The 13485-nt window shown below is 38.0% G+C and overlaps 1 protein-coding gene across 4 annotated transcripts in view; it reads right to left on the bottom strand.

Moving 5' to 3' along the window:
* ACTR3B (actin related protein 3B) overlaps window positions 1-13485 on the bottom strand; it is an 80394-nt gene that overhangs the window by 27882 nt on the left and 39027 nt on the right. For 3 of the 4 annotated variants that reach the window (XM_012786241.2, XM_012786238.2, XM_076006750.1), the window contains 3 exons: window positions 9086-9210; window positions 7964-8074; window positions 1489-1584 (listed from right to left, as the gene is read on the bottom strand). In XM_012786241.2, coding sequence (XP_012641695.1) covers window positions 1489-1584; window positions 7964-8035 — 168 coding nt within the window. In that variant the 5' untranslated portion in view covers window positions 8036-8074; window positions 9086-9210. The remainder of the gene's footprint in view (window positions 1-1488; window positions 1585-7963; window positions 8075-9085; window positions 9211-13485) is intronic. The other variant, XM_076006751.1, reaches the window with a different exon arrangement.

Raw genomic sequence — 13485 nt, 5'->3', positions numbered from 1 at the left:
TGTGCTGAAGTATTCTGCACACTTGTTCTCACGTTCAATCGACAAACTCTCTCCTTCTTAATAAGTCTCTTTCCTTCCCCTATCCTTCATCTACCTCCACCTCCAAAATTTCATGTCCAATTTGGAAAACTAACATGAAAATTCTGTGTATTTAAAACTCTAGAAGTCAAGTTTCCCATGAAGTTTTACAAAGAAAAGCCAGCCAGAAAGGAACTTCATCCTATTTTTTTTTTTATTTATTTTGAGACAGAGTTTCACTTTGTTGCCCAGGCTAGAGTGAGTGCCGTGGCGTCAGCCTAGCTCACAGCAACCTCAAACTCCTGGGATCAAGCAATCCTGCTGCCTCAGCCTCCCAAGTAGCTGGGACTACAGGCCTGCACCACCATGCCCGGCTAATTTTTTCTATATATTTTAGTTGGTTGATTTCTTTCTATTTGTTGATTGATTTCTTTCTATTTATAGTAGAGGCGGGGTCTCCCTCTTGCTCAGGCTGGTTTCGAACTCCTGACCTCAAGCAATCCGCCCGCCTTGGCCTCCCAGAGTGCTAGGATTACTGATGCGAGCCACTGCGCCCGGCCAGGAACTTCATTCTAGAGTCAGATTTTAATTTTTAATTCCCTGGCTTCCAATGTCGGGCCACAGATTGGCTACAGTAAAATCACCTCTGGAGTCTTTAAAAATCCATATCACTAGGCCTCATGCCCAGAAATTCTAACACGTAAGTATAGGACAGTTTCTCACTTGGGGCAATTTGGGCCCTCAGGGGACATGTGGCAATGTCTGGCGCCATTTTTCACTGTGGGGGGAGGGAGGCTGGTGGTGGTGCTACTGTCTTCTGGTGGATAGAGGCCAGAGATGCTGCTAAACACCTTGTAATGCACAAGACAGCCCCCATGACAAAGAACTGCCCAATCCAGAGCACTGAGGTTAGAACATCTGGGAAACACTCATCTCATATGTTCACAAAAATTTCAGTCAATTCCCTTATATAAGATGGCAAATAATAACCAAAAGCAACCAAAAAACCTCACATGAACAACAAGTAGGTTCAGAAGAAGTTCTGCAAGCTCATGGAACCATAGGGTCCCTCAGAAGCAAGAGAGTACACTGGGACTAATAAGGGCCCCAAATCAAAAAGGCAGAACCCTCTAAAGGTATTTATTTTGTTTTTCTGTTCAGAAGTAAAAAAGGACCACATCTACAGCTCTGGCTTGTCACCCCAAGAAAAATACATTAGACTTTAATGCAAGTAAAAATACAGAGCCAGAGAAGACAAAGTCTATACCAATAATACAAATATAAAAAAGTCATGGAACATGTTCTCTATAGTCTTTTAGTTCAAATCTGAACAGCATGTATATGGTGAAGGACTAGAAAAAGAAAGAAAGAAAACAGCACAATCTTATAACACAAAACCTTTGGAATTACGATTTTTTTCACAACTTGACAACTACAGTTCTTTGGGAATAAAAAAAACTTTGTTTTTACCTGAACTGCAATGTAGAGTCCTGGTACATTAAATGATTCAAACATAATTTCTGCAAGATATTCTCTATTTTCTGGTGTATTCAGTGGAGGTTCTGTCTATAAGAAAACATTCACTGTATTTAGTGTTTACCCAAATTTCATGTAATTACATCAGAACCAGAAAAAGGTTAGCCTAAAAGTATGTTAGCTAGGATATTATACAACTCCCAGATTTTACAGATAAGAGGATGCCCAAAGTGATCGATTAAAGAAATAAGCCTGTTAATCTTAAAAGCTTTAGGATGACAGAGTAAGGTCTCTGAAGGCTTCTGCCCTTCATTACCTACCCAAAATAAGAATGTGTTACAGAAACGGACACACTATCTTCAATAACATAACACCTAAACACCCTGAAACTAAATATCCCTGAAGCTAGTTGCCAAGGGCAATGAAAATGCAACCAAGATGAGTGAGGACACCAAAGTGACTCCAGATCCCAAGCAAATAAGCACGCACCAGGGGTGAGCCAAGGAGTAGCAAGCCCTTGCCTGGAGCAGACTCAGTTTGAGCAGGGGAGCTGCTGAAGCCTTCTAACCCACCTGACACAAGAGCAGCAGGGGAGGCAAGGGGAGGCCACACATCTTTACAATCCAGATGCAAGGCAGGAAAGTCCAAGGTAGAAGCCTGACACTGCCCTGGACCTCCCCAACCTACACTCACACACATTGCTAGTCCAGGAAAAATACCCTCATTAAAGATGAGTAAAGAGCACAAAGAAACCAACCAGTGAGCATTTAAAAATACTAAAAGAAAAAGAGAGAGAGAGAGAAAAGTAATAGGAAAAACAAATGGCAGACAAAAAACACAAACCACAAAAAATACAAAAACAAAGCAGATGAAAATTTCCAAGACTTTCAAAAGACATTTCTGAGAATTCAAATAACTATTTTAAAACAATAACCATTATCAAATAGAAGAAAATGATAGGATATAGAAACATAAAAATAAATAAACCTGCTTTTTTTTCATTCAGCAATATGTGGTGAACTTTTTTCCATGTCAACAAATATGGAGCTATATCTCCATATAAAGCTGTAAAACAAAAAAGAAGGAAATTCTCTGGACCTTCTGGCAAAACGTCCACATCACCCTTTATTATGGACTGAATGGTCCCCCACCATCACCAAAATTCATATATTGAAGCTCTAATCCCCAATGTGACTATATTTGGAGACAGGGCCTTTGAAAAGGTAATTAAGGTGAAATGAGGTCATAAGTGTGGAGGGATGGAGCCCTAATTCAATCAGAGTGGAGGCTTTATGAGAGGAAGAGACACAGGAAATCAATCTCTCTCTCTGGCCAAACATACCTGTCATACAGCAGCATGCCATACGGTCTGGTTAAGAGTCCGAAGTCAAATAAGCTGGCTTCAAATTCCAGCCTTCTATGTTACTATTGATAAATTTGGTAAGTTATTTCATCTCTCTCTGTGTTTCCTCATCAGTAAAGCATTAGTAATTTGTACTTGGCTCAGAGAGTTGGGAAGCTTAAAGGCAGCCTAATATAACGTGTTTAGAGCAGTACCCAGCACACAAATGTGCTCAATGGAAGTGAGTGATTATCAGTAAATTATCAGTGAGTGATTATCAGTACTAAAATTATCAGTAAGTATAAAGGAGAAATTCACTTAGGAAAAGAAAAAAATCTCTCAGTTAAAACCAAAAACGAAAATCAAATTATATTCTGGGGTAAGATCCTTTTAAAATAAAGATAGGCTCATTAAGGTTAAAAGTCAGCATTGTCTATCAGTACTTGAAGATCATAAACAACCTAAATAACACTAAGGAACTAATTAAATCAATTATGTTACAGAAAATAAACACTTCCCAGTGGGAGTGTTCAATGGGTACAAGGTTTCAGTTCTGGAAGATACAAAGGTTTCTGGGGACAGATGGTAGTAATAGTTGTACAATAAAGTGAATGTACTTACTGTCACCAAACTTTGCATTCAGAAACTACTAAAATGGTAAGTTTTGTTATGTGTATTTTATAATAAAAAAAATTTTTAAGTAAAAACATGTTTATAGATATCATAGCAATAAGGAAAGCAATAAAATATTGATTGATACATAAAAGAGCACAGGACATGAACAGGCAACTCACAAAAGAGGGAATACAACTATGTGTGAAAAAATATATGAGGTCAAAGTTATAAAAAATGCAAGCTAAAAACATAAGGTGGGCTAGGCGTGGTGGCTCACACCTGTAAGTAATCCTAGCACTCTGGGAGGCCAAGGTGGGAGAATCACTCGAGATCAGGAGTTCGAGACTAGCCTGAGCAAGAGCAAGACCCGTCTCTACTAAAAATAGAAAAATTAGCCAGTTGGAGTGGCACGTGCCTGTGGTCTCAGCCACTCGGGAGGCTGTGGCAGGAGGATCACTTGAGCCCAAGAGTTTGAGGTTGCAGTGAGCTATGATGATGCCACTGCACTCCAGCCTGGGTGACAGAGCAAGACCCTGTCTCAAAAAAAAAAAAAAAAAAGTTTTTTCACCGAGCTGTAACCTGATCTTTTTTTTTTTTTTTTTTTTTGAGACAGAGTCTCACTTTGTTGCCCAGGCTAGAGTGAGTGCCGTGGCGTCAGCCTAGCTCACAGCAACCTCAAACTCCTGGGCTCGAGTGATCCTTCTGCCTCAGCCTCCCGGGTAGCTGGGACTACAGGCATGCGCCACCATGCCCGGCTAATTTTTTTTATATATATATCAGTTGGCCAATTAATTTCTTTCTATTTGTAGTAGAGACGGGGTCTCGCTCTTGCTCAGGCTGGTTTTGAACTCCTGACCTTGAGCAATCCGCCCGCCTCGGCCTCCCAAGAGCTAGGATTACAGGCGTGAGCCACAGCGCCCGGCCTGTAACCTGATCTTGACCTAGGGATTTCAAGACAATCATGGATTCATACATTCATCTCTAAAATATCAAGGATGGCATATTTATTTTTGGTAATCAGTTAACTTTCAATCGATAATCAACATGTAAATGCTACTGACTCGTAAATCAACATCTGCAGCCTGAGCTGGTTCCTTCCAAACTTCTTTAGCTGTGCAGCAGTTACCCTCAGTCCACAGTATATACAAACTAAACTATTCTTCATTCTCCATCAAGTGAGTTTCTTCTAACGTTTCACATCTCAACCAATCACACTACCATCTATGCACTGCCCAACCTAAAAATCTGAGTCATCCTAGATTCCTCTTGTGCCACCAATTCTAATCACTAAGACTCATCAATTCTACCTCCTATGTATCTCTGCTACCTATATATAACTCATCCTGACCAACCATACATGCTTCAAAATATGACAGCATACCAGCCCGTGAGGTTGTGTACAAGCGAGAACAAGAAGGCCAAATACAAAAATAACTACATGATCTAAAAGTTCTGCCCCCATTCTACTCAATGAGTACTGAGCTCCATGAGTCTGATTTCTTGCAGGTGATGTCAACGTGTGAGCATATTGCTAGGCTGAGGATAATTTCTAACAAACACTGGGTGCTTTTTATATGTTGTATTGTACCCCTAAATATAAGTCAACTACCTCAGCTGGTGCAAAAGAAAATTCCTCCACACTGAAGGAAAATTCGTTTTTTTCACTTACTGAGAGCTGCTATGTTAGTCTCTTACACAGGCCTTCCTGACAGACTTTCATGGGTAGTTCTGACTATAAATTTCCCTTTACACAATTTTTAGAACCTTACAAAAGACATAACTCCCCCCCCTCCAAAAAAAAAAAAAGACATAACTCCCTTATATTGACTCCTCCCATCCCCACTGCCACACCCTTCCTGGAGGCCCCCTTCATCTCACGCTGGATCACACGAAGACCCTGTGCCAGTTGCACCTGCCTGGGCGTTCTAAAACATGAACCTGTTCACCTGGCTCCTCTGTCACCACGCAGTGGCCGGCCAGCATTCTCCTCTCTTCCACCTTTCACCTGGCCCTCTGCTCACGCTAACCTAGTCAGGTCCTCAAAGTCCCAAGGCCTTCTCATTGCTGGCCATTTGCATGTGCTGCTTCCTTGTTCTTGAATGATCTATATCAGAATTTGAAAACCTCTTCTGAAGTTATAATTCAATTTCCACTGAAAAGCACTGCATCTCTTTAAAATATACAACTCCCTTTTGAACTCGGAGCAATTCAGTACTGGAGAACAGTCTGACTTCCATTTGCCACCTGCTCAATTCACATGACCTGTGTGAGTCTCTGAACCTCCTTGAAAAAACTCAGTGGTAATGAGCTCATTCTCACACTGTATGTTCAGATGACTGGGCAGAGCAGTCAGAAAGGACAATTCTGTGAGCTCCTGAGGGACCCACAATTTGAGCCTCTTAGACTCACTTAAACCAAGAAGCCTTGACCTGATATGACAGTTCAGTAAATGTCTTCAATTCACTTCTATGGCTTGGCCATACCTACTCCTGCTTCACTCCCCTTTATTCCATCAACAGATAATTAAGGACATGAACCTGAAGGAAGCTGACCTTTCTCATCACTTCCTCAACCACATCATGCAACTTGCAGAATTCAAAGCACAATAAATGTAATACAATATTTTATTATCTTTCTAATAATAAACCTGATTATTTTTTAACATTCATTGTAGGTATTTATTTTTAGCAAATGGCCTTTTCCATGTTCACATCAAACTCCTCCAAGTCCTTCCTGGCAAATGGTTATATTTTCCTAGCTTATATATGCCAACTAAGCCAGAAAAAAAAAATCCTTTTAGTAAAAACTTCCTGTGAGTTCTGTCCTGGTGGTCTGTATTTGCTCCACAGGCCTAAGAATAGATATCCCTCTAAGTGAAGCAAGAGGAACTCCTGGCACAGTGAGTTGAAGCACAAAGAAGGAAGCAGGTGGGCACAGTGCCTGGTCCTAAAAATTCTATCCAACAGGTAGGATATGATACGCTACTGAAGGAAAAATGCGAAATCTGACAGGTGGGAATCTGTGATTTGTTTTGGCTGTAAAGACAAAGCCACTTCATATTCACTGTCAGTTTCTTGGCTCCACTGATTTTATATAAACCACTGTGGGTACACAGGAGAGAAAACACACTGAGCAGTCTGTAACACACAAGCCATACTTCGCAATTCCAGTTGTGACAATACAGCACAGGAAGATCAGAGTACTTTCAAGGACTTGCTTTATAGAAGTTAATATATAGATTCCATTAACTGTTAGCCTTGTAGTTAACATATTTCTTATACCAGATAATTCAAAAGAATATTTCATATTCTAACATTAGAAAAATTATATAATTGGATCTGGGACCATTTAATAATGTACTTGCATGGAAAAAAATCCAAAGTTAAATTACATAGATTTTAATATGCAGCATATGTTACATGAAATTGTTCTCTATAAAGCAAGCATTTTGTACATGCAATTAATTTTAACTTAAAAAGAACATTTCATGGAAGAAAACATGTAATGTTAAGTAAAACAATTAGAATAGATCCCATTAACCAAGAGAGTTCTTCTCATTTCTCCATAATGCTTAAGTTTGTTTGAACAAGATCAATTAAGTACCATAATCAGGGCCCATAACTCAGCTTTAGTTTTATTTTACAGTAACATTTAAATCCTAGAAAAAAAAACAACATTTTGACCCAGTTTCCTCTGCTCTATGGCAATAATCACAGTTACCTTCTCAAGGATACTGAAGTACATAGTTGCTTTCCTGCCCAAATCCATTCCTCCTTCCACTGGCCTTGCTGTTGGAGGCCTATTTAGGTATTTACCTTCCTCCCAAGGGTCCAGGTGATCAGACACAGTCCCCTCTTCCCCAGCCCCAGGGAGACAATCTTGATTAGTCTAAACCAGTCAAGGTAATTCCATTCCTATTGCTAGTGACCAGGTTAGGTATATGTAGATAGAGTAGATCTGCTGGGAAGGTGTCTGGGAAAGGGTTTCTAAATTCTTCAAAAGTGATGTGCAACGAAAACCTTCGCTTCTACCTCTGTATGGAAATATCCAAAGAGGTGATATAGGAACTCTGGCAGCCACTCTAGGGCCTACAGGGAACCAACTAAAGAGGCCAAGCTAACACACTAGGCTGCATCCCTGATTCCATCATCAGGCTGCTGAAGTAACCAGCCCTAGAACCACCTAACCTTGGTCTTCCTGTTGTGTGAGATAATATGCCCCTTTCATTCTGGACATTTTTACTGAGCTTTCTATATTTGTAAAAAGGTATCCTGATTCATGCAAATATCTGTACAAGGAAATAAAAACTCCCTAGGGAAGAACATCTTGAGTTTAAAATCTAAACAATTTAGAGAGCAGTCCACAACAGATACTTTGTGTGCTGTGCTTTTCCCAGGCACGTCCTCAGAATCTTACCTTAATAAACCTCTATTGAGTACAGAAAATAAATAAATAAAAGCTACGCAATTTGCAATTTACAGGAATATATCCCTTTTAGTTCCAGTTACTCACCATTAAAAAATAATGGTCCTCGGGTTCAGCTCGAAGATATTTAAAAACCACTTGCTCCATAAACCTTTCCATAAGATCCCAGTCTTCAATGATTCCATGTCGTATTGGCCACTGAAGCAAAAGAAAACAAAACACGTCAAGCATCAGTTCACGACAGTAAGAGCAACAGCTTAACAGCAGGGGCAATAGAAGAAACTGAGTGTTATTAGAGAATAAAGGTCTCCTCCTCACTGAAGTCATTGTTAATTCATGTAAAGAAACAACAGGCACTGAAAAGAAAGATTAAGTTATATTATTGTTTATATTCTACTCCACCCATTTCCACTAACAAAGAATCATCTTAGCCGGGCGCGGTGGCTCACGCCTGTAATCCTAGCTCTTGGGAGGCTGAGGTGGGCGGATTGCTCAAGGTCAGGAGTTCAAAACCAGCCTGAGCAAGAGCGAGACCCCATCTCTACTATAAATAGAAAGAAATTAATTGGCCAACTGATATATATAAAAAAAAAAAAAAATAGCCGGGCATGGTGGCGCATGCCTGTAGTCCCAGCTACTCGGGAGGCTGAGGCAGCAGGATTGCTCGAGCCCAGGAGTTTGAGGTTGCTGTGAGCTAGGCTGACGCCATGGCACTCACTCTAGCCTGGACAACAAAGCGAAACTCTGTCTCAAAAAAAAAAAAAAAAAAAAAAAGAATCATCTTAACAAATGGGGGACAGATGGGAAAGTGCAGCTAATCTACCATACAACTAAATCTAGAGCTTTTGTTTTGCTTTTCAAGAAGAAATGTCTACTTAAATAATGTTAGTGTTTCTTTTTAATTAATCAATCTGTAATTTTCCATATCGGATAGCTTAATTAGTCAACCTGCAATTTTTCCAAAGCAGCAGATCATGCTTTCATATGTGACCCAATATTACCTGAGTCAATTCTGCATTCCAGTCAATTCACTTGATTCTCCACTCAAAAAGACCCCTATTCAAAAATAATCACCACCACCACCTCCACTCAAACACAAGAATAAAAACACATTCCACGACTCATAAACACAGCTTCTAGATAATCTGCCATTTAGATTGTTCATTTTACTGCTGCATTACAAAAGCAAATTTCCCATCAGAAGCTTACCTTCGTAGCATACGTAGGTTTATCAATAGCTTCATCCCCTATGAAAAAGTCAAGGTCGTCAACTCCCCTCAACACTCTTCTCTGGGCTTGGTCAACTACTTTTGCTGACTCTCTGATGGCAATACCTTAAAAAAAAAAAAAGATTTCCATCACTATCTGCATTTATTTAAATGATCAAGAAAGGATTATACTGCTTTACATGCACAAGTCAATTTTCATTATCAGGATTCAATCCAGGGCCAAGAATGCTCACAGAAAAGACACTGTCAATGCATACATAAAATAATACAGAAAAAAAGTTATTCTGGTATTATTTTTTAGTATAGTGCAAAGGAATTTAGCTGGTCTGCTCTTACACTGACAGAAGCTACAGTACTAAATTTCTCAGTTTCATCTTGAAAATTCCCTCAAGATGGTAAGTGCAATGCCTATGGATTATACATCAGTAGGCTCCAAATTTTAAAGTACAATATAGAAGGGAACAAAATTCTACACAATAGAAAAAAGAGAATAAAAGGAAAAATAATGTTTATGTTTTAAGTTATTTTAATAAAACTCTACATCAGATAGTTTTAAATGTAATTTTAGTCTAGGTATAGGGAAAAAAACAAAAAAACTGTGACTTCCCATTAAAAGGATAAACTAGGAAGTTGTTGGCTAGTATCTGTTGCAAAAAAAAGGACAATAATCAAACAATTGTATTATATAAGAATTTGAAATATTAATGGCTTTATAATATATTATTTTAATAAGACCTTAATCTTTTTTTTTTTTTTAGACAGAGTCTCACTGTGTTCCCCGGGCTAGAGTGCCGTGGCGTCAGCCTAGCTCACAGCAACCTCCAACTCCTGGGCTCAAGCAATCCTACTGCCTCAGCCTCCCGAGTAGCTGGGACTACAGGCATGCACCACCATGTCCAGCTAATTTTTTCTGTATATTTTTAGTTGTCCAATTAATTTATTTCTGTTTTTAGTAGAGACAGGGTCTCGCTCTTCCTCAGGCTGGTTTTGAACTCCTGACCTTGAGCAATCCGCCCGCCTCATCCTCCCAGAGTGCTAGGATTACAGGCGTGGGCCACCACGCCTGGCCAAAACCTTAATCTTAAATATGTAGAAATATATGGAGTAGTAAATTGTCTTATCAAACCTTACTCCAGAATTTAACACCTAATGAAACATGGAAGGTCTCATAAAGATTCAATTTTCCATTTAAATTTCTAACTCCTAGTCACACACTGAGTTCACATTGGTGTATCAGGTCTCTATGCAAACACTATCTCCTTCTTTGAAGCCTTCCTTAACAACCTGGTAGTTTTAGATGTACTTTTGATGCTTCCACTGGCCTTTCTATATATTTCCATTAAGGTATTTTTCAGAATGAATTATAATTATTTATGCTCAATCTATCAACTAGACTGTAAATTCCTTGAAGTCAGAGAACATAAATCTTTTACTGTTTCTCTAGTGGCAGGCATAGATTTCAATAACAATAATAATAAAAGTTTATATTTATCAAGCATTCTGCTAAGTGTTTCCTTTTATACACTATTTCATTTAATTCTCACAAAAGCTTATGAAATAGATACTATTATTTGCATTTTACAGAGTTGGAAGCTTAACAAACTATCAAAGTCATACAGCTTTTAAGAGAACCAGGATTTGCACCTAAGCAGGATTTGCACCCACTGTCATTTAAAAAATATTTGGTAAATATTCTACTCCACTAAAATACTTACTGTAGGTTTGAAAATGTTCTAACTCTACCTAAATAATTCTAATATAAACCTAATTCCATATATATACTAATGGAATCTCATTACCCTTAATACATTTCTGATGAAACTATAGCTCTCTAGCACCAAACAAATATAAGTGCTAGAAATAAATTCTCTGAATTGAAACATCAAAATCCTTATGATTTACTACCCAAAGTGATCTACTGATTAAATATAATCACTATAAAAATACCAATGACATTCTTCACAGAAATAAGGAAAAAAACCTAAAATTCATATGGAACCACTGAGCAAACCTTGCAACCTTAAGCAAAAAGAACAAACCTGGAGCTATCACACCATCTGACTTCAAAGCATCCAAAGCTACAGTAATCAAAACAGCATGGTATTGGCATAAAAACAGACACACAGACCAATGGAACAGAACAGAGAACCCAGAAATAAATCCAAACATTGATAGCTAATTGATTTTCTACAAAGATGTCAAGAACACCTACTGGGGCAAGGACAGTCTCTTCAATAAATGGTGTTGATTAAACTGGATATCCACAGGCTGAAGAATGAAATTAGACCCAATCTCTTGCCATATACTAAAATTAATTCAAAATGGATTAAAGACATTAATGTAAGACCTAAAACTATGAAACTACTAGAAGAAAATATAGGGGAAATAGCCTGGTATGGTGGTGGATGCCTGTAGTCCCAGCTACTTGGGAAACCAAGGCAGGAGAATCACTTGAGCCCAAGAATTCAAGTAGTGAGCTATGACTGATCCAGCCACTGCACTCTGGCCTGGATGACAGAACAAGACCCTGTCTCTTAAAAAAAAAAAAAAAAAAAAAAAGGAAACAAACAAACAAAACATAGGGGAAACACTTCATGACATTGGTCTGGGCAAGGAGTTTTTTGGATAAGACCTCAAAAGCAAAGGCATCAAAAGAAAATATAGACAAAAGAGATTATATCAAACTAAAAAGCTTTTGCACAACAAAGAAAACAATCAACAGAGTGATAAGACAACCTATAGAATGGGAGAAAATATTTCCAAACTATACAGCTGTTAAAAGGTTAATATCCAAAATATATAAGGAACTCAAACAACTTAACAAAAAACAAGTAACCTGAGTAGAAAATAGGCAAAACACCTGAGTAGGCATTTCTCTAAAGACAACATACAAATGGCCAACAGGTATATGAAAAATATTCAACATTACTAATCATGAGGGAAATGCAAATCAAAACCACAATGCAGTATCACCTCACCCCAATGTGAATGGTAATTATCAAAAAGACAAAAGATAATACATGTTGGGCAAGGATGTGGAAAAAAGAGAACCCTTATACAAATATTGGTGGGAATATAAATTAGTACAGCCGTTATGGAAAACAACATGGAAGTTCCTCAAAAAATTTTATACAGAACTATAACACAGTCCAGCAATCCCATTACTGGGTATATATCCAAAGGAAATGAAATCAGTATGTTAAAGGGACATCTACATTCCCATGTTTACTGCAGTACTATTTACAACAGCCAAGATATGGAATCAATCCCAGTGTTCATTAATGGATGAATGAATAAAGAAAATGTAGTTTATACACACAATGGAATACCATTCAGCCACTAAAAAAAATAAAAGAAATTCTGTCATTTGCTGCAGCATGGATGAATCTGGAGGACATTATGTTAAATGAACAAGCCAAGCACAGAAACACAAATAACACATGATCTCATTCATACCTGGAATCTAAAATAACTGATCTCATAGAGGTATAGAGTAGAATGATGGTTACCAAAGGCTGGGGTGGGAGAATGGGAAAATGCTGGTCAAAGACACACAATCACAGTTAGACAGGAGGAATAAATTTCAAGAGATCCATTGTACAGCAAGGTGACTATAGTTAATGATGACATATTTTTTAAAAAGGTCAAGAGTAGATGTCATATGCTTTCACCACAAAAATGGTAAATATGTGAGAAAATGCATTTTTTAATTAGCTAGAATTAACCATTCCACGATGTATATATATTTCGAAACATCATATTATACATGATAAAAACATAAAATGTTGTCAATTTAAAAAATCAAAAGTAAAAAGTAAAAACAAAAAATCCTTGTGACTGAATGTCAGAGGTGGGTAAATAATGTTTCTCATATGACCTAATTCAACTCCTTCAAAGAGTCCAGCAAACTTAATTTTTCTACATGGCTGCTTTATGATGTGAGAAGAGCACACAGACTTTGAAGTTACACAAAGACTTTGAAGTTACACAAAGGTTTGAACACCAGGCTCAGCACTCACTAGCCAGGTGACCTAAGGAAAATTACTATTGAGCCTCAGTATTCTCATCTCTAAAATACATATACCACCACCTACCTGGCAGGGTTGTGAGGAATAAATGGCATAATGCTTACAAAGCACTTAGAAGAGACCTACTACAGATTAATATTACCTATACGAAATTGGAAATCAAAAATGTGACTGGCTAAACATTTAAAAGGTACCTAGATACAAACATTCTGGAGAGGAACTGGGAAGCATTATAAAAATGTATTTATCCCACAATTCCACTTCTAGAAATTCATTATAAAGAAATAATCAGAAAGTAAATAAAGGTATATATACAAGGGTATTCTTCACAGAACTAATTGTAACAGCAGCA

This window comes from Microcebus murinus, chromosome 9, assembly GCF_040939455.1.
Source record: "Microcebus murinus isolate Inina chromosome 9, M.murinus_Inina_mat1.0, whole genome shotgun sequence".
In the NCBI taxonomy this organism is placed as follows: domain Eukaryota; kingdom Metazoa; phylum Chordata; class Mammalia; order Primates; family Cheirogaleidae; genus Microcebus; species Microcebus murinus.
Note: the sequence above shows the minus strand (reverse complement) of the source record. Positions and strands in the feature narration are given on the sequence as shown.